This window comes from Lasioglossum baleicum, chromosome 9 (genome assembly GCF_051020765.1).
Source record: "Lasioglossum baleicum chromosome 9, iyLasBale1, whole genome shotgun sequence".
NCBI classification, from domain to species: domain Eukaryota; kingdom Metazoa; phylum Arthropoda; class Insecta; order Hymenoptera; family Halictidae; genus Lasioglossum; species Lasioglossum baleicum.
The window spans coordinates 10,396,557-10,422,699 of record NC_134937.1 but is presented as its reverse complement, the minus strand read 5'-3'; the positions used below and the strand labels follow the sequence as shown (position 1 = coordinate 10,422,699).

General features: G+C 46.4%; 2 protein-coding genes across 6 annotated transcripts in view; both read right to left on the bottom strand.

The window, feature by feature from the left end:
- Positions 1 to 665: 665 nt before the first annotated feature.
- LOC143212184 (uncharacterized) lies at positions 666 to 8,545 on the bottom strand. The gene is made up of 2 exons (XM_076430660.1): positions 7,903 to 8,545; positions 666 to 5,497 (listed from the first exon to the last, which is right to left on the bottom strand). Exons 1-2 carry the CDS (start codon positions 7,957 to 7,959, stop codon positions 5,225 to 5,227), a joined length of 330 nt encoding a protein of 109 aa, XP_076286775.1. The 5' UTR covers positions 7,960 to 8,545; the 3' UTR covers positions 666 to 5,224.
- Positions 8,546 to 8,952: 407 nt separating this feature from the next.
- Positions 8,953 to 26,143, bottom strand: part of LOC143211735 (homeobox protein caupolican) — a 135,559-nt gene continuing 118,368 nt past the window's right edge. For 2 of the 5 annotated variants that reach the window (XM_076429659.1, XM_076429662.1), the window contains exons 7-8: positions 12,999 to 25,002; positions 8,953 to 12,471 (exon numbers count right to left, since the gene is read on the bottom strand). The gene's annotated coding sequence lies outside the window, so the exon portion shown is untranslated. Of the gene's footprint in view, positions 12,472 to 12,741; positions 25,003 to 26,143 lie in introns of those variants that run through there. The other 3 variants (XM_076429663.1, XM_076429664.1, XM_076429661.1) reach the window with 3 other exon arrangements.

The following is a 26,143-nucleotide window of genomic DNA, read 5'->3' as shown; positions in this document are numbered from 1 at the left end:
AGCTTCGAAGTCGCAACAAATACTGATGAAAAAAACAATCGCTCTAACGTAAACAAAAGAAACTGCACCGAGCATCTTCTATAGCGACGGAGGGCAAACGGATCCGAGCGTCGCCGGCAGAGTGTTAATCTTCGATACATTGAATTTGGATTTTGTCTTGCAGATTAGAAAAGGATTCTTTATCTTTGATACCTACTTGATAATTCAACAAAAATTGATGAAATCCGAACAAAAGCATCCTGTAAACAGCTGCCAAGTTCCTATGGTCGTAAAAAGTTGTGAGATCAAACAAAATACGGCCAAGATTGTTAGCTTAGAAATACCTCTTGCAATACTGAAAAAAGCGTTTGTAAAAATTAGTTTAGAAGAACGCTATTTAATGTTTAAAGAGTTACATGGAGGACTAAATTATTCAAACTTGGCCGTCACTTTTTAAACCAATGGCCATAAAAGGTGTTAGGTAGCGGCCAAGTTTGAATAATTTAGCCATCCATGTAACTCTTTAAAAATTAAATAGCGTTCTTCTAAACTAAGTTTTACAAACGCTTTTTTCAGTAGTGCAAGAAGTATTTCTAAGCTGACGAACTTGGCTGTATTTTGTTTGATCTCACAACTTTTTACGGCCATAGGAACTTGGCTCCTGTTTACAGGATGTTTTTGTTGGGATCATAGTATCAGAGACCTAGTTCCTGTGGACCGGTAAGATGGAAGAATTGCCATCGGCCGCGAAAATCATGGACTGCGGGGACACTGTTGCGGCCGTGTCTTCAGCGAAGCGTCTTGGCGTGGGGGTATCTCTATCAGAATGTGTTTTACATTAATACTTTAGTGTTTTAGTGGCGATTGCCGGCCGTTAATGCCACTCCGGCTTGAGTGGCCTGGCTCCCGGCTTTACAAATTTATACACTCTCCCGGTCGCTCGTCCTCTCCGATATGATATCTACGTTGGAGCGGGCGAGGCGAGCGGCGACTCGCCTCCGCTCCAGCTGACCTTATTCCCGGAGCTGGTCGGACCGATCGTCCGGCGACCTCGATCCTCAGGATCCTCCGCGGATGTCGCACGCGGAACCCGATGATCGATGCCGCCCGATAATTTTCACGGATCCGCGAGCCCCGCAGCCGCTAAACCATTAAACAAACGCGGCGTTACGTAAACCGTCGAATCCGCCGCGACGCGACGCCTAGCCTAAGTGTCTTTCATCGTTCCTCTGACGCGTCATTAATAATAGCGACGGGTTTCTGTGCCGTGGCTGCGCGTCGATGACTCCTCGACGTGTCCCCGGCTTCGAGAGGCGAGGAAAGTTGCTCCGCCGTTTCGAAAACTCGAAGACAGGAAGAGGAAAGGTCCTCTCCGGAGATCTACAGCGCTGGATAAAATACTATTCTGAAATAGTGAATAGCAGGGAAGAGCTCCGGAAATTTTTAACGGGTTCTACTTTAGACGCGAACCGTGCAAGTCGATTATCAAAATATTCTGACGTTGGGTTGCAAAGATAAATATGTCCTTTGATTTTAACAATTCAGATTGAAAAGAAGTTATGCAATTCTGCACTGCATCAATAACTAAAAAGATGTACCGAACGCAACCAAACACAGTTAAACTGTTCTAAACTACACCGCCTTCTTTAGGAGACACTGTCAGAAGACAAGGAATAAACGGTTTCCCTTTCTTCGAAAAAAATCCACAAGAAACGTCTATTCAAAGTCAGAATCCAAATACGCATTTCCCGGCATTATTGTTTGTAAATGCAGTGGTCGCACGTTCACGCATTCGCACGACTTTCTCCATTGTCCTTCCGTAGCCTGACCGACCCTGAAAAATCGAGGAACCCTGCGCGCGATCATCTCCCGCGGAGAAATCATCTCGAACAGATACCGCGTTCCATTCACAAACGAGACACCTTGGCAAACAAAGGGAGACCAAAAACTTGGTTACTCCGGTACGTTCACACTGTCCAGCAAGTGGGAGGATAAGAGCGCGTTGCTCTACGATGTAGGAGATAATTCTTTCGATTAACCGGGGCTTTTTCTGAAACAGCTAGAAGGTAGATAGAGGTCCTCGGAGGAAGATAGAGGGAAATCTGTTCGCGGCTCGCGATCACCGGGTCTCTCGCAAGAAGGCAACGTGTACTATACGGTGATCCTTGGGGAATGGTAGTGGTGACGGATACGGGGATACGGCGACGATGACGGTGCTGGTGGTAGTGCCGGTGGTGGTGGTAAGTATGGTACCCCTTGGAGCGGGTGTCATCATTTATCTCGCACCGGAGATCGGGCCCGCCGATACAGCGGGACGTTTTAATGGCCGAACCATGTTGGAATTAACCAAAACAAAGACGAAGCATCAATTAGGCGACTTTTTCTTCCACTTCGCCCGGCTCTCCGTCTCGCTCCCTCCCGGCCCGCCGTGTCAAAGAAGAGGATCGGAGGTGCATACTCCTATACGCGGCCCACCTATGTACTCGGCTCTGGCCCCCTTCGCAGACCCCTCGCCCCCTTCGAGACGCTCCCTTGCACCGATCCCTCCTACCTCACTCTCCCCGCCCTTTCTCTCTCACTCGCTTCTCTTCCTCGACGACCATAGTCGCCGCAATCCTCTCTCCTCTCTCTACGAGCACCCTCGCGAATCCCTCTCCTCACAGAGCTCCTTTGAACCGTACGCGCCCTTTGGCGCCCAGGTAGCCGCATTGTCTCAGATAATGGCTAATAAATTGCCCGACGAAATCGCGCGGACCTGGACCACCGCGGCCGCACTGTCGCCGCGAATTGCTCGCAGCAGAGAATACTAACCCCGATCGACCACTTTCGGTTTCGATCTGGCAAGATCCGAGAGAGTGGGCTGCCTCGTGGGGACTGGAAACTTGCTTCGGCTCTGCGAGCCCTAGAACTTCAGCGTTCATCAACATAAAGGTAACCCTTGTGCACCTTTTAGAGACCTCTGATTTTCATTGCAATTTTTCTGAGCTGCCAACAATTGCTATAATTATTCAAAATATTTATCACGTTATTAAAGTTCATATTTAAGGAATTACCAAATATCTGAGTGCTTGGAAACGTGAAACAGTGAAGGAATTTGAGAGACTTGGGGATCTCAGACCCACAGGACAGATCCTTGCACTTACAATATCGGGAACTCGGTCGAGCTCTCCCGTTTTGTTCGATTCCCCTTAACAGATCCGGCCTTTTTTTGCAGATCATTTTGGAAATTCGATTTACAAGCAGAACCGAGCGATAAATTTGTCGGAGTATCAGGAAACCGACACGTCGGTCCTCGTTTTTCTGCGGCGCACGGTCCCCAGGTCCCCGGGCCAGGTAAGAAACCGAGAGTTTCACGAAAACCGACGTTAATTATTCGACGACGGTCAAGGATAGTCCGATCCTGGCGTCTCCTCGTGATCTCGTAGGCCACTTCGTGGGACGTCTCGTTCGCACGCCACTTCAGGCCCTCGTAAACGCGGAGGCCTCGTGCCAAAATACGATATTTCACGGTGACGCGACCCTAAGAGCCGTGTAATATACGCCTGGCAATTTGTCCATTTCTATGCAGGCTGCTCGACTGCGGCTTCAACTGTCCAGGGCCTCCGTGGTACCTACAAGATTTCCCTTTTTGTTCATCTTGCGACGGGGTTGAAGGATTCTGGTCTGCTCTGACGAATTTAGAATTATTAAAAAAAGTTCTGCATAAAAAATCCTGTTCTTGATTGAAGGCCTTTTTAGTAAATTGACGTTTCCCTGAGACAAGTTGTAGACTGTTAATAAGGGTTGTATAACACATTTCCAAAGTATACTTTCCCGTATAATATATTTATATATTATCAGTTTTATTAAACAACTCCTGCTCGACGACATTTACCTTACGCGTGTATGCCGATGTTTCGCACTTCGGAGCAAGCTGTAACTTTCTATCCATCGCGCTATTATTTAGCCAGAGGTTGGTGTTAAACAACTTTACCTGGTACGAGTCGCAATTCAGCAAACAATATTTCAAATTCACACGTAAAATTATTTCCTCGGAGTCTTTCCTATGACTCTGCTGCATGAGGTGTCTTCATAATTATAATGAATAATCTCTGAAGAAATGTTAGAGATTATGTTGATCGGGATGGTCTGTGGTTTACGAGTGGAATGGAACAATAACAATTGATCGTAGTCGAAAGAGTTCAGAATCTCGGAGAAAATCGATTCGCGAGCATAGTAATACCGACTGACGACGCCGTTTCTAGCCTAATTATTTCAGCGTTTTCGCGCGCGGAAGAGTTCGGGATGGACAAGATCGAAGGGCAGCGATGATGGATAGTCGAAATGGAGGTGGGAATCAGCCGCGGAAGGGCTGTCGGGTTGCGGCCGCGCTATAAACGAGAAGCTGATCGCGCAGGTGACGCCGGCTCCTCCACTAATCACCATCGGTTTTAGATTATTCTAAAATAATGACCGCCTTCTAACGGCGCGAATCGACGGTGACAAATCGCCGCCGCGGATCGGCTCACGTAACGACCGGTCGCAAGCGTCGAATCCAGTCGAACTATCACTTTTCGAATGTCACTGTGCAGAAACCCCAACGTGTCTAGCATCAAAATCCTCCTCAGGTAGGAAAACTGTTCTGGAGAAATTTGAAACTAGGCTAGTTTCCCACGCGGTCGATCCGGTACAACGTTGGTACACCTGGTAAACCGATCAAGAATATATTGGGAACCCGAAATATTCACGAAATTCACAAGGCTCCGCCGGGTGACAAGAGTTGAACCCGGAATATCGCCGAAAATCTCAATAAAATCATCCGGATTATACGCGAACAAATCTATGAATCACGTTTACACGGGTAGTATATCAACCGGTGATCCGTGTAGCGAGACCTTCCTATAGCCTGTAGCGGGGAACAGAGAACCGAAAGTCCTCTTATCTGTCGTTTAATTCCTCTCCGTTTCGTCAGTCCGGGAGTCAGCGGCGAGAATGTTCTCGCCATAAATCGTGCACGGTGTTACATAAATTACCGTTCGAGCGTTCGTTAGAAGCGGACACATCGGACACACACCGGGCGCGTTGTCCCGTGGAAACGAAGCGACCGGTTCGAGCAACTGTTAATCGGCGCTGGTTAAGTCAGAAACGGTTCGATAATAGGTGAACCGCTAATAGATAATGGCCGAGTTCCGAGCGGAGCAGAGCGGAGCAGAGCAGAGCAGAGCGATGTATGTGGTTCCTCTCTTTCTCTCGGCGTGGCTGGTTCTCACGCGACACCCCGTGTATTTTCCATCGAGCGGCTTGATTTAATGTTTCCTGCGCGAGCCGTGCCGCGGTCCGAGGCGGCCAAGAACAATTCGAAGTATCTTCGAAGGTGGGTCGGGGGACAGGAACCGCGCGGTGGCTCGGGACGTTCCAAGGATGTCTCCGCGACACCTGAAAGCCCCGTTTCGCCGACGCGGACGCTGAAACAGCGCCTCCGCTCCCCTCGGCCCGCTCCAACTCGTCTCGACTCGCCCATGCTCGTCTTCGCTCGAACCTAGAGAATGATACCAACTTAAAATACCTCTTGGAATGAACCTTAATTTTGTGAAAAAATTCCGTTCAAAATTTTCTGCTCCACTTTTTGAATAAAGAAACACATTACCTACCGGCGAGTGCAAAAAAAATTTTGAATTGTGAACGAACAAGTTACCCCCAGTGATGCAAAAGAAGATTTTTATTCGCAGCTTCCCCGGGCTCGGGGACAGCTAGATCCTGATCGATCTTCATAAATTTCAGCCTCGGTATCCTTTCTCTTCGGATGCAGGTTCCGCGGGGCAACGAGTCGCAAACAGCTACGAGATAAGTCCGCTCGCCGACGGAATATCGTGAGAGAGGTATTCCTCCCTTGGATAGGGCGAACGTGTGGCCACCCTGCGCGGCTGCGGGGCCCTATGGATCCCCGCCCCACCCCCCGTTCATTCACGCGAGAGCCATCTTCCCATTGATGGCTGGCTGGGCCCGATCTTGGTGGACGGAGGGGACCGTGGATCGCGGCACGGCCAAAGGAGGAAACTATGCGACGACGGATGGCGTAACGAGGAAGGCCCACGCATTAATACTCTCTCCCCTCTCTCCCCGTTGTCCCCGGGCCACGGGCCCTTTTTCTTTTTTCACGCCGACCCGCCGTGAGAGCGCGCGCGATCAAAAACCCCGGGTCCCAGCTCCTAGGAGACGCGGCGGACCCGCAAGGGCCCGCGACGGGCCCCGAGAAAAAGCGGACGGATGCTCGCCGGAACGATGCTCGCCGCCAAGACGTTCCAAGGATGTCGTGGTCACACCTGGGCCAGGAATGCGCCAGTCCAGCTTTTTGGTCCCCGGCGGAACAGTTTTATAGTAATTGATCGTATCGCCGCCGATTCCATTCTGAAGCCGACTCCTGTTCCACCGGGGGATGGATATGGGTGACGGTCAATGGACGGATAAGCACCGTTCGATGTAGCCGCGGACGACCCTGAGCTTTATTTCGGGCAACCGGGATTTCGTTGGGGAAGATCGAGGCGAGATGCTTTTCAAGGCGGGTTCGATCATTTTCAGACGTCATCATAAAGGGAGACCTCCCGTTGTGAGATCACAGTGAAGCGAATGTGGAAAATAATTTTTCCACTTGCCAGAGTTGTTCGAATTTTATGATTTTGGAAGAAAGTAACATTTAAGAACAAAAGAAACGATTTCGGCTTTTCACTCCCCTAACATGAGCATCAGGGTGGACCTTATTTTTCGACCATGAAATATTGTTCCATTTCATGAAAAAATTATATATGTATCCAAAGTTTTCGATCAGTCGGACGTCGGAAAGACGTGCCACATTAGGGTGGACCTTAGCTATACCCGGTGAAATTTTTTTGCGACATTTTATCACGCCAAAATAATTCCTGCAGAAGATGAAGTTGATCGGATAAGGGGAAGACGTGCCACATGGACGTTGAAGTTGCTAAAAACATGAAATTTTGTAGGAATGGGAATATTTGAAGGAAAGACTTGATTATAGCTAAATTTAATTATATAAGATTATAGCTCTTGTTTAGTCATAATCAAAAATCTTTCCTTCAAATATTCCCATTCCTACAAAATTTCACGTTTTCAGCAACTTCAACGTCAATATGACACGTCTTCCCCTTATCCGATCAACTTCATCTTTTGCAGGAATTATTTTCTTACCCAATGGCACAATGTTAGGTGAAGGGGGGAGGCGTGAAATAATCTCGCAAAAAAAAATTTCACGAGGTATAGCTAAGGTCCACCCTAATGAGCATAGATAGAATCTTGTGAGATGTTTCTACAAAATTACAGAAGCTCAAAAATTGGCAGTGTTTACCCTGTACGTTTGTGGTATAGTGTATAAATTATTTTGTGGAATAGTGCATAAATTATTATGCCGTGAAGGAAATTGGCGACGTTAATTTTTTCATGCTGTATGCTGTTAAAAAATTTCGAACAGCGTGATTAACATATTTCTGCGGTGTAGAAGCCGGTTAGCTTATTTTTAGCGAGCCTCGCGTAATAGTGAAATGGGTCATGGAGTTTCATCGACCCTCGAAATATCTATGTACGTATACCTTTTTCCCCGTAGATTAGAACGGCCGAAAGATACCGGTGGCGCTGCGAGGGTGGAATGAAAGGGCGGGAGTCGCGTTTTCGCGAGCGGAATCGCGCTATTGTATCTGAAAGCCGGCGCATTACTCAGTTGGTACGGCGGCCCGTTAGTCGATAAGGATTTCAGGTGCGATGTTACGTGCATGTCGCAGGACAATAAACCTCGCGAGGCGAGCCACTTCGGAGTCAGCTTTCCGCGGCATATCAAAATTTACGACTAAGATTAATATTCCTCTCGTGCTCGGGGCGCGGTGTATTTGTTAAGGGTTTTCGAGATCGAACGATACCACCATTAAATATAATTACCTCGCTCCTTAAATTACATCGTATTAACAAGCTTTCCACCGGGCCGTCGTCCGTCATGCGTCGTGGGACCCACCGTTTCACGCCTTCAAGGATTTTCCGTCTGTATTTCGTTCGTAACTGAGCAAAATTCTGCACCGTGGGATCGGTTAGACGAGCCTCGATTCAACGAAACACACGGAAGATCACCTATCAGCTTTACGCTTCTCCTACAAAAAGATATACATACGGAATCAATTAAACATTCGCTCCGAAGCAGCTAACTCCGGCCGATTACTTATTCAATGCAGTACGTGTCTTTAATTAGGTTCATGCGAGATGTAATTTCACGCGAAACTTCCAAGGATACGTTTATAGCGGTAAATGAGATACTATTGAATTTTTACTATAGCCATGACTTATTAATAATCTCGAGGGAAATGGGAGGAAGAGAGTTTTAACGTGTTCCGATTTAGACGTAGCCCGATTACAAGAATCGGAGCAATTTCTTTCCAGTAATAGTTCGCATTAAAAGTAACGCAACACATGCATCATTCTTGACAGTGTCCGTATTGATTGTAAACGGACCATTCTTTCCTAGCCTTGGTCATCTTCGCGTACTTTAATAATTTGTGATCCTGTCTCGTAATTTTCCAGGAAACTTCCGTTCGTTATGTACGCTTAAAATTATGGATATACACAAGGACTCAAGAAAATGTTGGTAGAAATTAAATTTGTTCCATCTACTTTTACTGATGCTTTAATATTAGGTTGTAAAGAAAGAAATGCAGGTTCCTTTGTTTTAATTGCAATTTTATGCCAATAAATTTAATGAGTTATATGTCGGATGTTCCCTTGATCCCATCCCTACTTACAAGCTCACTACTGCGAAAGCTCGTGAATGGGTACGTGGGGCCCGGCGGGTTCGACGATCAATAGTTGTCCCCCCCGGTTTACATTGGTTTATCTACAGTTTCCTGGTTCTAATGAAAAGCCCCAACACCAGAAAGTATCGCGTGGCTTCCGCAAACGAGATACGGGCCGGGTTTGGTCCTCAGCCGCGACTTGTACCCCGATCGTCGTCGTCCGGTTTAGCCGATCGGGAGACCACCCTGTCCTCCGCTCGGAATTTCGGGGACTATCTGTTGCCGCGCGACTAGGTACAAAACTGTCAGACGTGCCCGAAACTGGGCACCGGATATTCCCTGTCCCCGGTCCTATCTTATCGGCGACGTCGCCCAGAAAAACAACCCTCGAGGACCTCGTCGACTCGCACGACACGCTCCTCGTCGTTGGCTCCCCCCTCACGTCCCCCAACTGTCCTCCGTTTGCTCATCCTCTTGCTCGCCCTCTCCTCGTCCCTCCCGAAACAGACTGGTTCCGCTCCGGCCCGCCGAAAAATCGTGATTTAAGGTCAGCAGGCGAGCAAGGTGGGCCGAGGCAGGCTTTCGCGAGGCTGGCTGTCGCCAAACCGGACGTCTGCGACCCAGCCCCCGGACGTTTATTCTGGAAATGACCGGCCTCGTGAAAAACAAAGGAGCCGCTGGCCTATGCGTCAGCTAGCCCGGAACCCAACAACGCTAGTTACTCGGTCACGGATTGTCTCGGATTAGCCTACAAGCATCTCGCTCTTTTTCCCCCTACTGCGACATCCTCGCCCTAGATGGAGATCGCTGATCCTGCTCGTTAACCGAAATTACGCGACACGTCGATGAGAAACATGCCGAGGACCTTTCGACATTCCTCGCTCCGAACTGCGAGTCGGGCTTTCTGTGTAGAACGTGGGAAGATTGTTCGATCCACTGGCTTTTGTTGCTTTATCGTCTTTGGACGATTTTGTTGCTGGTTGGAAGCGTTGCGAGCTTTTAAAACCTTGGCCGAGAGTTTGTCTCGATGATGTACACGATGTTAGATACAAGCAAAGGAAGCTTCCAACTGGAAGCAAAAATGTTGTGCACGGTATTGACAAAATACTTCTGAAAATAAATGAAAAAGCGTCGAAATATTGCGACAACCAAAATTATTTTAACAATGTCAAAAGGTGTCGGGAATACAACCTTCCGAGGTTTCTTAAGAACAGTCGTCGAAAATAAATTTCCTATCACCTCTCCCTACACTCCACTGCATAAAGTACTAATGCATTTCAAAATAGATTTCCTCTAGAATATTCTCCGTAGCGAAGAAATCGCGAACACCTGACAATTCGGAAACACCTTAATAAATGCATAAGGAGATGATCCGTTCAAACATTAACGCAACAGAGAGTTCATATGTAATTTACGTCTGGGCAACATTAAGTATTAATCCCGGTAATTCTTATCTGAGATATCCGTATATTTCGTGAAAACGCTTGTCGAAGATAGTCGACGTAGAACCTAGCTCGTTGAAACGTCGATATCTTTCCGAAATAGATTTAGATACTGCTGCGATCCCTTTAATGCTTGGTGTTGATAATGTTTTACAAGATATCGTACGGAGCATGGCAAATGTTTTCAATTATGTCAATTTTGAACGTGATCAGCTTTTCATTTTATTATTATCGAAATTATAAAAACGCATTCATGGAAAATAAATTTCCAGAACCTAAATACATTGTTTGGTCGATTTAGAGTTAATCGATGTCTGCACATTTCAGGAACAAATCAGTGTCGCGTCAATTACAATTTCGTCCAGTTTGCGACAAGATAGACTCGCCTAGTCTTCCGCTATTTATTTATATGGGTAAAGTGGTCGTTTACCTGAATCGAAAATGTAGAGGCGCGCGGAAAACAGCATGGCGCTGGGATTACGGAAGATTAAGTCGCGTGTAGAGTGTCGGGGGTTGAGCGACAGCTCCAATCAAGAGCGAAAATCAATTATCGGCCCCGAAGATGACCGTGTTCCGTAATTAACTCGGTAGAGTCTTCCCCGGGGCCGGCGGAGCTGATTGGTCGCCGCCGATATAATCAACTTATTTAGGAATAACCGAACGATTTCCGGTGGTTGGACGTTGAGGCCCGTGACGTCCACGGACGTTCGACAGGCAATTTCGGGGCGGCGGCTACCCGTATTAACCAGAAACCCGGTGAATATCGGCCGAGTTCCACTAAACGTTGCTATCTCGGACATTACGTTTTCATGAATTCCGTTTCGTCGTGGTTGAACGAAATTCGGATTAACGAACAAGTCTTTCTGGTCCCCGGGACCGGACTTATCGTAATATATGAAGGCCATTTAGATACCGCTATCCTTGACTCTGTCACCCTATTAACTGAATGAAAGAGAACAGTCACCGGCACTCTCGATTCATCCAGAGTCCCTCAGGACAAACAGGATCTCCGAAACAGTTGTCTTCCCCTCGGTTTCACAATTTTTCTGATTACGAGGGTGTCAGGGTGTCCTCTGTATTTCTCCAATTAGTCATGGCAATGATTAATTTTTCAAATTCAATTAAATAATGATTGATTTTCCAAATTTAATTTATTTAGAGTAAAAATTTAAAAATATATATTTGCTGCTTAATGGGTTTGACACCCTCGGTTGAACTCTAAATTGGCAATTTTCCGTAGAAATGTAAAGACGCGAACAGAAGGTGATTGAATAACAACTCCCTTTTACGTCTCCGCCGTTGACTGACTAGTTTCACGGACAGTAAACTCAATTACATATATATGTACATACATACTTTCACCGCGCATTGTTTTTACATTTTCACGCTATCTTAATGTCGAGCGATTTAGCAAAATGACACGTTCTATCATAAAGCAGCTCGTGTAACTTTATGCATCCGTAACACCTATATAAACTGAAAACACACTGACGACGACTCGTCTCATATATAATTCATCGCTCAGTGAATAGAATTAAATTTTTACTTAATCACCTAACAATAACGTAAATATTCATGATGCTTGTCGGGCTCGACGATTATGTAGAAATATACAAAGAGACTGCACGAGTCGTCAAACGGTCGCTGTCAGTAAGAATAGTGATTTCGCTACTTTTTACCATACAATGTGTCCATTATTTTTGCCGGAACGTTTCCTAGAACTTTGAACGATTCCGTAACTAACAAGAGACCGATTGTCACGACAAAACCAGCGGTGTAAGTCGGCGATACATTTGATAATCGCGTCGCATAATCGCCGAGGGACGCCCGGAAGACCTCCCGCGTCCGGTCCGTGGCATGAGTTTTCGACTCGGACGGACTTCGGCCGTGTAATTTAATTTAAGTTACGAGCACCGATAGCGACCGAGCCACAAATCAATTAGAGTGGTCCGTTCTTTCGGGGTGATAGTGATAGCGGCGGCGCAGACCGCGCTGTAAACATCTTTACTGCCAGATAAGTGCGCGAGAGTCCCTCCGCCACGCGGCCTGCCATTCTCTCCCTCTCTCTTTCTCTCTTCCTGTTATCGGGCCACCATTTTGTACTCACGATTATTTCGCTCATTGCATTATTACCTCGCTGTTCGGAAACCAGGTGGCAGCGATACCGATCGGACAATTAAAACCGTTCTTGCTGCAATGTTTCCCGTTTCTTGACTCAGCATGTTTTATCTGTCCTTGTCAATGGTTCCGAGACTTCTGCAATCATCTGGGACACGTCTACGGGCCTGGAGAACAAGATTAGTTAGGTCAGTTAGATCAGTTAGAATAGTTACACTGTAGATTTTTGTGTAGAGCGCGATGTGATGGACTTTCTTAGCGTCATGAATGAAAATTCATATGAAATGGAAATTGGTTATTTTTTTGTACATGTATTTAATGGATTCTGTTAGCCTGCTTCCATTGGCCAGGTCCACATTTCTACGTTCTCGGACCTAACATCTTCGGTCCTATTGATTAAATGTCGATAACAGAGAGATAGACATTTATGTCGGTTTATGAGAAACAAATCCACATGGACACACATGGACAATTGTAAAAATTGGGCAACGCGTCACGGAATACGCAACGAACGCATAAATATGCTGCCGGTCATATTTCAGCGGCACTGGAATAGCCTCACAATGAAATTAGAGAAACAGAGGAGAAAAAAGAGGCGACCTTTACGAGTCCGGCGAGTTCTCGCTGCGATCTAGAGACAGACAGGTCGTACGGGAGAATTGAATACGACACTGTCGTCGGGAAGGGTACCTACCTAAATGGAACTTGGCATTCCAGCGCAGCGTGAGCTGACTCGGTCTCGTCCTAGTCCTGTGCACCCGCTGCTCAGCTTCGGCCGACTCCTAGACAACGCCGCGCTGTCGGGGGTGTCCTGCTGACCACGTCGATTCCCTCTTCCTCGATGACTCCATCCGGCTCCATTCGACTCCAGGAACGGCAACGACAACCGGTTCCAACGCACACGGTTTCGCCATTGATCGGCGCTGCGTCTTCCGCGAAAATCTCTGGCGACGTCTGTTCGCCAGATGCGCTCGAAACAGTTATTGTCGTCGTCTATCTAAACGATGCGCAATTCTGTTGCGGAGGACCTCTGGCTGATGATTATTATGATGCCGATGGTTTTATTCTAATTTTAGAATCTTCCGACCACGATGGACATAGTTGCTTCGTTGACGAACTTCGAAAGGTTTGATGAAAGGAACGAGGATTTCGCAATGTTTTCCGCGAAACAAAATGTTTTTCTGTCGGTGCATACATTTTCTAGGGAATTCTACTATTTACGAATGAACGTATGAATACCTACTATTTCTAGATTGTTACGGTTATTAGAAAAATAAAGAGGTTTTTATTCGACCTCTGTTTCCCGTAAAATTGATGTAGAAAGGAGTTGTCTTAGTTTCTAGTTTAGGTCCTTTCTAACAATGGCTTTCGTTTCTCCTTGTTTTAGAATTGATAAGACTCGAAGGCTCTCGGGATGAAAAAGGACGGCCCGGATTCTTGCCGGGCGTCCAACAGAAATTTTCGTTGATACGTCCAGCGTGAAGGAGAGGACCAATCATCGATCGGTTGTTTTTCTTGGACGGTGCGCGCCGAGCCGGCGACAATCTATTCGCTATTACTTGTCCGACGCAATGTGCACGGTACCGACGTCCGATTCGATCCGATTCGCACCAGTGCGCAACTAGTTCTGCGATACAATGTCTGATCCGATCTGATCCGATCCAATCCGATCAAATCCGGCCCGATTCGAACCAGTGCGCGACTCGCTTTAATCACGCACACGTTTTGCATACCTGGCTTTGCAGATTTGTGACTCCGATACGCGTTCCACGGCGCTGAAGAGAGCCGAACGCGGATCTCGTGACACTCTCCACCTCGTTTCGTGATACCGGACGCAATTGCGCGGCTCGATTTTTCAGCCTGCTGTTTCGAAAATCGTAATTGACCTGTAATTTCCTGTCAATCGTAACTTTAGAGTTGGCAGACGCTGTGATACACGTACGATATTATCAACAAATATAAAAACTTTATCCAGCTTGTATAGTTTCGTTCTGCTGCCACTAGGTCTATAGCATACTTAAAAGAAATATATAATAAAAATATTGGGTCGTGCGGAAAGCCTTTTCGTTTTCTCAAGGGAAAATCAAAGCGAATTTTTGACCATTTCGAAGAAGTTTTATTGTTCTATGATGTTGCGATTTTTAAGGCAACTTGAAGATCTCGTGCCAGTTGAAATTTTGTTTTTTCAATTTTTTCAATATTCTAGCCTTTTTCGAAAATTTTATAAAGATTCGCAGTCTAGTAATAACAAATGTGCAAGCAATAAACGAAATTACTTTCCGGACGACCTGATAAATAAGGATAATACGACTTTTAGACTGTGAGAGAGGCATAGAATGCGTTTTCGGCCATTTCTATTCAATAAATACAGGACATTTTCACTCATACTACGCCTAGACCTAGCAGATACGAGGAACTGTTACTTTCAAAGATTATTATACTGTGGGAGGGGTTGTAGAATTGAAGGGAACGACAGAGAGGCAGACCAGGTGACAGGGAGGGACGAGGAAGGAGAGGGCGAAGTATAAAATCTGAGGAGAAGATAATGGTGGGCAGCTCGGAGGGGTGTCCGCGCTCCGATGAAATAGTGTCCGTAATCCGGCGTAAGTTAGCGCGGAGCGATGTCCCACGGCGAGGAGCCGAGGTCCAACGTGGTGCTCTTCGTGGTGCTCGCGAGCTACGTGCGCTCGTGAATACTGGCTCTCGCGGGAAGCGGGAAGCAGCGAACAGGAATGAAACCGTTCAAATCAGATTTACGACAGGAAATTTTCGAAACGTCGCTTCCTGGAGTCCGAAGGACCAAAACGGACAGAGGTAAACATTTGTATTCGAATCCCGACGGCAATGAAGAGGATTACCGAACGATCTTCATCCTCAAAACACGGTGTCGACGGATCGAGGTTCGATTTATCCCCAATTTAAAAGTCAAATCCTCAACTCTCGGAAAACCGCGGAGAACATGCCGAGACAGGCCTGCGATTTAAACGTATAAACCGTCTCCGTAATAGACACATCGCGGCGCAAAAACAAGTTACCAAGCTGTCCGGACTTCGTCAAGTTTGCGGACCGAAGTACTCGTTTCATGTACATATTTATACAAGCATTACGCGGCTGGCGAACACAGCAGGCCCCTCGCATTAGAATAGATAACGAAATAAATAAAACATGTGTCGCAGTGTCCGGAGTCGGGCGAAGTACTCCTATCTCTGTTAAAAAGAACAGCGTTTATCATCGCCGCGGCCGAGGCTAACCCGTTTAGCCGAGAATGTCGGTCGTCAAATCTAAACACGAGCAAACGGAAAACAATGGGGACTATTCAATCCGGTAAACAGTCCCGTCGAAAATTACCAAAACTCGACTGGACTAAACGGTCCGTTTGTTCGGCGCTGGTGCTCGTCCATATTTCAGGCGCACAATAAGGCCTCGTTTCCGAGTCACTTGTTCCTGCGGGCCACGAAGAGAGCGGGTCACGATGTCCGGGGCTTCGGGGAACCACGGTTCTACGCGACGGCAAAAATAAAAAAAAGCTGTCGCCTACAAATCGGGGCTATCGGGCTAATTTAGGGACACGGCGACGGGATCCTGGAAACAAAGGTCCCCAGAGGTCCTCCTCGAGGCTGGACCAAGGACACTCGGCTCTCGGGGGCGAGGAGACGCGACCGCGGCAACGATAGTAATATTAATAATAGGCACAACAACGAGCGAGCGGGACCATATCGATAACCCCGTGCCGAGCGCTCGGACATTACCATAAATTTGAATGTCCGCGGGTTCCTTCAGCCTCTCTCCCTTCTCTCTTTCTCCCAGTCTCGATTTCTGCTGAGCCTCGGGCCCGTTTCACCGGGGACAGGTCCTCCTTCTTCGCGCACAGCCAACGCTCGAATCGCCTCCCCGCGACTGCAACCCCTTTTACGGCTTACTTTATGGCAAAGACTCAATTTGGCCGCGGCAGTTGGTGCCCGTTCCCGGTGACTAATATACCGAGATGCGCCGCGTGCGGTGCACCGGTGATGCATCGCTCGTGGTGCCCCACGTATGCAACCTCCCTCTTCGAACCTTTTCTTCCACCTCGAGACCCTGAGGATCCTCCACAAGAAAAGTTACCGCGAACACGAGGGATCCAGAACCCGAGCCAATTGAAGGGTTTGGCGCGTTCGCTGCGATAATTTCCCGCTTGACGTTAAGCTAATTTAAGGCCGAATTTACGTCACGACTATCATTATTTACAATTGCAAAGAATTTCTTGCTTTACTTGTTTTCACGCTTTATGGGAGGGTCAGTTCGATTCCAAATATCTCATTCTGCAAACGAACTTTCGGGACAAGCTAATATTTGACCTTGGGATCATTGAGCGTGCTATGTTTAGTGAATATTTGATACATAATGCTGCTCGTCTAGAGCCATAAATCGACAAGGTTTGTAATTGTTCTCGTGAGATGGAGGGACGGAAGCAGCACAATCGCGAAGCGGAGGCTGGTTTCCGTTGGCCATCGTTCGTTTCCCAAGGCACGCGCGGCGCACGCGTTAAATCATCGCGCAATACGTCGAGTCGTTTCCCTCCGGAGCGTGTGCGAGATAGTGTGCATATTCATCGGGAGGAAACGACGGCCGGGGAGCCCTTAGGTGTATCGGGGAACGGTTAGGTTAACCGCGGCGGTGCACGCGGCGCGAAAGGTTTCCGCGCGCACCCGCGGGGCCTCGCGACACGTTCAACAGCCGGCACCGAGATCTCATATTTCTTTGCGGATGATATAAGGCTGGCTGGGCTGGCTCTGCTGGTTCGGCTGGCTGGCTGGTGCAGCGTTGCAACGCAACGGCTCTCGTAAACCGCCGGTTTGGCCGGCTACGAGCGGACAGGGGCGCCACCGCGGTGAGAAATAAAAACCGAAAGGTTATGACTTTATAGCCGCCCGCTCTGCCACCCCCGCCAAGGCCTCGACGCTCTCGATCCTTTGTCTTAGCGGATTGTCGCGGCCCCCGGCGCCCTTTGTTCCCCAATTTACGGTTGTTAGGGTTTTAGGACGCCGCAATAAGAACCGTCCGCGCCTTCCATGTACCCGGGGGATGGGGATGGTTTTATTACCTTCTCCAAGCAGTTTCTCTTTTTTTTCGGCCCCTTTGCCCATGCCAACTTCCCCCCCCTGAACGCCTCTCCTCGCTCGAAAGTTTGATACGTCGACTGCCGAAGCAACCGTGTTAGTGGAAACAGTCTTTCAGGGGTGCTAGGCTAACGCTTTTAGGGGGGTTGCGTAACTGTTCGAGCGAATGCGAGGACATTAATGAGAGACATCCCTTGTTTTAATGTACTAGGACGCTTGGGAGTGATGCAGGGACCTTTTGTGTTTTTTTGGAAATTTTTGTTCAATCTTCAAGTGATCGACGATATTGTTTTTTGTGCATGAAAAATGAATTTTTTGATTGAACATCACCCTTCTCAGTAGAATCAACGGATGTTCTAATAATGATGGATACTGGCGTACAAGCGTTAACAAATGTTTCGAATATTAGCTGTTTTGTAACTCCTAGCGTAACGTAGCAGAAATGCATAGCAATATTTCTACATTCAGAGGTTATCTATTTTTAGCTAGAATGTTAAGACATGAGTTGCGTGAAACATATCGCGTCAACTGCAGTCAGATAGCGAACAGTTGCTTTATCATTTGAAAAAAAACTATGTTTACTCTTCTCATTATTCCCGAGATAAGCAGAAATCGGAATTTGTTCGCACAATTAGTTTAGACGTTAAATATTGCTAACTGAAACTGGTTCAATACCGACGGAAGTTCGTAACGAACAGAATATGTGTACTGGCATTAGAATATAAACTAGATACGCTGTGAGAACCGATCGTTCGTGTCATTTACGATGTTGATAACACCTACGTGCGTCATTCACTGACTGTAGATATTTGTTTTTGAAAAACTGCGCAAAATCACAGCAAAAAATCAATACGGTGAATTAAATTCCCGTGCAAAGAAAACAGTAAAAAAACCTGTTTTGACGTAAAGAATATATCAGTTTTCTAAGAAGGAATGATATCCTTTTTTCAGCAAATTGGATTCTTCTTAATGATCTACCAGCAAGAAAATCCTACCTCGTCGGGTCCTTCGTTGCGACATCCTCCTTAAACCAAAATGGCGACGGTCGAGGACGATCCGGACGGGCGAGAGGCACGATTTTTCGTCCGGGAGCGATTCTAAATGATTTCGTACACGCGAAAACATAAATCGTCCGCGACAAAGTAGACAATTCCGTGTTCTCGCGATGAAAAAAAAAAGAATGAGAGAAGAAGGGCCACGAAGGAGAGCTTTCTCCGGACGACGCGCGACAAGCGGCGCGGTGATTTATACGTCACGAGCGACTCGAACCTTGAATCTTCGTGGGAAGTTTTCGCGCATAAATCTGATCTGCAAATAATGCCACGGGCGATCAAAGCGACCGAGCGTGAAGCGGACACGTGAACGCCGGGTACGCGCCCCTCTGTTTTCACCTGACGCACGACGGTAATCCTCCAATGGAAATTCGGTTCCTAATGAACAGACTGCAACTTTATGCATTAGTGGATCTTTACGCGACGTTCAAATTTTCTGCAGCGATTGCTGTACAAAGAAACCAAAAAAAAAAATAAGTTCTCCCTTGAATCATTTTAATAGATTGTAGCGATTTTTTGTTTAACCCTCGTCTTCATTTCTGCAGCTTAATTTATCTCTCGATCACATAAATAAATGGACATAATGGTAAAAGATCAATATAATTAATTTTACAAATTCCTTCATCGTGAATGATCTCGTATAAGATGATTGATTTCGTAAATTTCTTCTTCGAGAATCATTTCCGCGATAAATGCACAAGATCTGTAGTACGCTAATGAATTTGCCATGTCGATCGCTTGAATATTTCCGTCATCGGCTAACATTGTTGCTACATCGATTCGAGGACGATTCTCGATCTTATCTTAACCGTAGCTGTGCCCGAGCATTATCATCCCATTTCCATATGCATGGACTTTACGTAAACGTTTTTCGAATTCGAGAGTTCTCTGGGAAATTAACTATCGTACGTTTTCTACCGTTGATTTGTCTATTGGCGTCCAATCGACACGGTGATACTATCGACAATGTAGTGGAAAATAAATTAATGCGACAATGAGAATTTAAATTGCGTTGTAATGTTACATTGCTTGCATCGTTTAGGAATAACGAGCAACACTGCTTTATATACTTTTTGCAGCTTGTATTGTGTACGAAATATTTTGTTCGTACAAGGGATGAATGGGGGTTATAATTTGAAATTAATATTTTCTTGATGATTGTAGATTCTTAATGATTGTAGAGCACTGTGACCTTCACCATAGTTAACAGGTCGTCTGAATGTAAATATTTTTATTGGAAAAAATTACCGTGGTTCGCACAGGGCGTACATTTAACTTAGCCGAGGTGCTCAACGCGTTGAGAACACTGTACACAAACTTGGAAGCCAGCAGGGAAAACACATGTACCCTATATGGTTTTCACGAACTGCAACAGGGATGAAAGTGACTTTCTCTCGGCCATGGTCAACAGATGTGCGGGGAAACCACCGTTTACTTGGGTTTTATTACCGGAAAGTATTTTACGAGGTGTACAAGGTCGCTGCAGGATCAGTGAGACCTTCAAAGGGCAATTTGGTTTATGCTGGTTTAGACTTGGCCTTAAGCCGACATAAAACAGTATAATAATCAAGCAATAATCGAACAGAGTGGCTTTCAGAATAAATGTACTGCAGTTCTACAAAAACAGCAAACGGACATTAAGAGACCACGCCCAGTTAACTCTGTTGAAATGTCTTTTCTTACTAAAATTCTGGTTTCGCTTCAAAAATATAAGCGTTGAAAAATTGTATGTTGCGTTCGACGACTGCTATTTTGAAAAAAATTATTCTTTTTTTCAAATATCTTTCGTGCATTCATTAGTCAAAGTTTATGTATATGCTAACGGAATGTTCATGAATTTTTCATGCGTCGGAGATAAAAGTAGAACGACGAGTTACGACTGACATTTTTCACAATTATGCAACAAAAATAAATTAAGATGTTGTACAATGTATTCACTTTCAACTAAAGTATGAACAAAACAAAGTGCTCTAATTTTTACAGAAAGAAATGCTATAAATCTTGTTCTTTCTTCAAGTTATGGAACATATCTTCTTTAGAGAACAAAGTGCATGAATTTTTCCGGTAGAAAATTGCTAAAGATCGCGTACTTTTGAGATTGTTAGCCAGGCGGGTCCCCTCAAGCGGTACACAGCAGATAATTGCGGGTGCATAGTTGGGTTTGGCCAGCGAAAAAGGAGGAAGGCATGTTTCTGTTGGCGCCGGACGAGCAGGGTGAGCCCGCGATCCCATTGTCCTTGCCTCGGGGGCCGCGTATTTTCGTTGGAACTCCGCCCACCGCGAAACTGCCATTGTTCGGGTATTCAAAACGCAGACGTACCCGCCGTGGAATGTCTGAGTGGCCGCGACGCGTTTTCGGTGTTCCGCGGCGCGCGTGCCTAGACTCGCGAATCGCGCGAAAATACACCCCGGTCCCGCACCAAAATAATCGCCGCCATCGGCCTTGGCGTCGAACGCGTCGAAATTCGTCCCGTCGACCGCGCTAGAATGCCAATTATCCGGATTTAGCGGAGAGCACCGGCTTGGTCCAGTGAATTATTAATATTCCCGGAATCGCGGCCCCCGTGGACACTCCGAGGAACGCGAATCCTCCAACGCTCCCCATCGATCGCGTACACATTTTCCGTTCCACGGAATCTCTCTTTGCGTTTCTCACAGTACTTTCCTTCAACACGTAAATCTATTAAAATGATTAAAGGAAGAAACAACGTTCTATTTGGTTTCTGTTTCTTACAATCGATGCTAAGACTATTTTTGAGTCAGTTTGTTAAAGGGTGACGGATGGGATCTTTGAGATATGTATGCTGTAAATAGTCCTCGATAAATAATTTTAGTGCTGGGTAATAATATAATAATTTGTTGTGTGTACATTTTTGGAGTCATCTTTCTCGACGCTTACAGTACTTTTTCAGGAGAAAGATTGTCATTTATATACACTGTTATTCTATTGGTTTCTGGAATGTCTGGACGTTCAACCACGCCCACATTGGATCAAGGTTACGTGAAACTGGTTGATTCTTTAAATAAACATATTTTTTCGTCTGCTTCGTGGAGACTTCTGATTGACGATAAAAGAGATCTGAGCTGTTTGTAAAGAACAACTTTTAGGTAAATGATCGTATAATAGCTGTCCATCCTACTCCATCTTGTCCGGATTGATAACATATAATTGTTACAGTAGTGTGGTGGACAGTTATTATGATTATAAGCGATCAGTGTAAGACCTCAATTAAAAAAATAAGGAAATGAATACAGTGTTCTTGTTTGTAGGCTACCACAATGTTAGCAGAATGTGTATTCTGTTGATCGTGGAGGAACTATTCGAGCAATCGTCGAGTGCAAGAGGAACATGACCGACCTTGTTATTTGAGAGACTCGCCTCGCCAGACCCGATTATACAATATACAAATAAAAGAACACTACGGTAAATCGAATTTCGAGTTCAATAATAAAAACGCGAAGTAAAAACTGCAGTTCTATCGAAGTCTCCTCCTCTGCAGGGTGCGAGGACAAAGGAAGTGAGCTGGAGAGAGGTGAAGAAAGGTTGATTCTATAAAAACCGTGAAATAAAATTGAAAAAAAAAATATAAACGTACAACATAATAGTCTCCTTTTTAATATAATGAATAATGGTAGTAGACAATAATAATAATAATAATAATATAATAATAATAATATGATGACAATAATAATAAAATTAATATAATATAATAATAATATAATAATAATAATAATAATAGATATATTCTGTCTATATTCACATTCAGAACTATGTACAATTGAATTAATTTACAATTGAATTCGTACGAACAACCAAATAGAACCTATTAATCGTAGTATGTATATATTTATATATTTATATATTTATATATCTATATACCTAGTACCTGTATTATGTAATATTCACAACAAATCGTTCTCTCTTCGATTCTATTCACGAGGGCGCGATCGTGTACACGAAAAAAATCTCTCTCTCTCTCTCTCTCTCTCTCTCTCTCTTACACACTTTTTCTCTCTTTCACTCTTTCCCTCTATATATATATATATATGTATATATATATATACTTGTTTTACCCTTTATAATTCATAGTTCGTTTTTTTTTGTTATTCATTTATTTATCTGCCGCTCAAATCCGAAAGGAAGGTACGACCCTCGCGTGTCTCGGGCTACGCACCGATTATTTACAAAACCGTAATCGAGTCTAGAATTAATTCTATGCGATATATGCGTCAACGAATGCGCGAGCACCGATCGTCTTCGTCGTCGAACACCTCGAAACGATCCTCTTCTCACCCATTTCCATCTGGCTCTCGTTCATTCTCTCATTCTTTCTCGCACTGTCTCTCTCGACCATTCTCTCCCATGTTTATTCCTTTTAACCTTGCCCAGTATCACAGATATAAATAAATGTACTCTTTACAAAACAATGTACAATTTCTCTTCCTCTCGCTCAGCGCTTCACCGCCCCACCATCCCCAAGAAACACTTCGAACGCCCCTCTCGCCGTCGTATGCTCGCTCGCATATAGTCAAAGTACAAAATGATAGTCGATTTTTATCCCCTCTTCTTCTCGAACTCATCCTCTCGCACTCGCTCGTACTCGCACGCGCACCAGCCTCACCCCCCACCACCGGACACGGAACCCGACGATCATTCGCGACACAGGTGTCTGCTGCCCCGACCTAACCCGACAACCATAATCGGGCCTCCCGAAACGAGGGATCACTCGCACGATATACATATAATATAAAAAAATATCAACAATCTCGAACAGCGGCGCTCGCTCGCCACGAATCGTTTCCACGCGCGGACTCTCGTCGGTGTTCGATCGGAAGGAAACCGCGCGATCTCGAAGTTCTTTCGCTAAACGATATATTGCACAGAAAAGGTTGAAACGAGGGCTAAAAGTACGCTAATCGCATCGCGCGCCCCGTCGACGAGTCCACCCGCTCTTAAAGGAAACCGGAAGCGGCTCTTGGCCCGCGAGCGCACACCGTCCGCGCGAAAAAGGACGAATTTTATTCTTAATTAGTTTACCGCGAACACCTCCGCCAACTGTGAAACGATTCCATCCACTCCATTCTCTCAATTTCGCGTCTACGCTTCTTCGTTTTGGATCGACACAGTGTGTCGGTCGTTCTGCGCCCTTCGTCGTGGTAGAACCACTCGAGTTAGCTTGGCCAGAAAGTCATTCTCTTCTTCGTAGAAAATGATTTAATTAATTTCAATTAATTTCTGCCGATTTCATGGCTGGATCTATTCCGTACCTCTTACCAATTTCATTTGACACATTTTTGAACCTGTTTCTTGGAGATCGAGATTGATCTCCTTATTGAACCGAATACAAATGGCAACTAGAAGATTAGATTTGAGATGGAACGGAACTCCGAATCAAAATGTGCCACCATTCGAGGGTTAACGAAGTGCAACTTACCTGTGAACGTAAGGATATACAGAAAGACTTTCTGACGAAGCTAACGCATCCTGTTTTCGGATAGGAGAGACCCGGAGAGCAACGTCCGTCGTAATAGCTGACCACTCGCATGATCATGGAGCAGCTATTGCAACAATCGTTGAATCTCTGGTTTCCTCTCTCGAAAAACAGACTGTATAACATCTCGACGACCGAAGCAGACCCGTAACATTAGAGTCTCTCGCTGTCCATCGATACAATTAGTGCTAGGTTACAGTGTCTTTTCGTCATCCTCAGATTTTCTGCCGATCTCGAGGATCAAAAGGAACAGCGTTCAGGATCCTGCGGTAGCTACCAGTTTGCACGTTGCCCATGGTTTTCCGGGGTCCCGGAGGATCGCGAAGAGGTTGGCGACAGCCCCGGGGACAGCCCTAGGGGGTTGGAACCCCTCGAAGGTATATACAAAACAAGGATCGATCCTTGCGAGCGATCCTTGGGCCTCGTATACGAGTCTACCTCCCTATGTACAGACCGAAGACCAGTCGTCGACGGAATCTCGATTGACTAATAAGCTCCTCGAACTTGTGGAACGCGAATCCAAGGGGTCCGACATCGGGCGAGGGGGTGGACGAGGGTGCAGAGCTAGAGAACAGGGTTGGAAACTCTCAAATCTGAAGTCTGAGATCCGATTCAGCGCACGTCTGCTCTCTGTCTCTCTCAGCGTCTTCGGCTCGCGTACTGGTAAGCAGGCACTCGGACGTAATTCTCCTAATTCCTAAATCTCCCCTAAGCTCTGCTCCACTCGCAACCGCCCCCATCCCCCGATCCTCGTAGTCGCACCTTGCGGCCAGACGCGATTTATGTATCTCGGAACCCCCCGATGATTCTTCCCCCCCCCCTACCACATCCTCCATTCGGCTTTTTCACGGCTCCTCAAGTCGACTTCCATTTTCTGCCTTTCTCTCCTCTTGGTTTCCGTTCTCTATTTCTCGCTCTCTCTCTTTCTCCCTCTTTCTCTCTTCTGTACTCTCTCCTCCGGTCCTCCCGAGGCGACGCTAATAAATCCCAGGACCTCTCAGGAGCGAGTATTTACAGTCCGGTCGTGGGACAGTCGTTCGCGCCACGGCTTAATCCTGCAACAAAGAGATGGAAATCGTCTTAGCCTACGTGCCGCCATGTTACCAACCAACTTCCTCCCTGTTACAGGGTGGGTGCGTCGGCTGCGTGGCACGCATACGACCCGCACCTCGAAGGTGTGTCGAGCGAGGATCAATGGTGTTTTCGAGGGTGGTAACGATGAGGAGGGCGAGTTTGCGCGGGAGTAGCATTGTTTTCACCGGAGAGGGGGTGATTAGGGGAGCTTGATTAGGTGTAGCGAGTGGGGCGGACCTGATTGAAACCGTTCACTCGGTTGGAATTTTAATCTGCACTTTTCAATGGAAAAACACGAAGGTAAAGAAGTTACGGAATTTTTGGATATTTTTAGGAAATACTTCGTTATCAAATAAATCGTTTAGATTTCTGTGAACACCGCCGGTTAAATAACGACGCGTAGAGTTCCCCGCTGGCAATCAATTTTCCCAGGTGCGGCGGAATTTTGCAATCGCCGCAGAGCCGATCTCGCTCCTCGAATTTCTCGTTCCGCGATCGGGTAGAGGATCTTTCGCGGCGAGTTTCCCGTTTCAAGGGGAATATACGGCAGCGGGGAAGGCGTGTATCCGCTGCGTCGGTGGCAAGGAGAACGGTAATCGCGTAACGATAGCCGGTTACATCGTGCACAGAGAGGCCCGACGGCCGACGTAACCGGCCGGGTAATAGTCCGCTCGCCGGTTTACGAACGTAGTCGGCCGATATTTTCGCCGGTGTTACGTCGCCTAAGCGCACAAGGGGAAACCGGTTGGCGGCGTCGCGTCGCGTCGAGTCGCGTCGCGGAGGGCCTTGTGTAATTGCGCTGCGCCGCGATTGTCGCCCGTTATCGGGCCCGCCTAATCGCCGGGACCCGGGAACGATTTTAGAGCCCGGCCCTAATCGCGCGATAAACGGCACCGGTACGCGTTCCGCGCCAACCCGAATGATATACTACCGGCCAAAGAGCTACCCGGACGTGTACTCGCCGAGAGCTCTCGCGAATTACGCGAGTTACGGCGAACCAATGCGGAGGTACTCTTCCTGAACACCTGCTGCACCTTCAGCGGAAAATGGAAACTCTTGTCTTTGATACACCGTTCGCGGATAGTCATTCAGGGTTTAATCCTAATCATTTTAATGGACTGC

Coding starts and splice junctions, on each gene's coding strand:
- LOC143212184 (XM_076430660.1), bottom strand. CDS start 7,959: ATGACGGACGACGGCCCGGTGGAAAGCTTGTTAATACGATGTAATTTA. Junction 5,498..7,902: donor GATGTAATTTAAGGAGCGAG/GTAATTATATTT, acceptor ATCATTCTCTAG/GTTCGAGCGAAGACGAGCAT.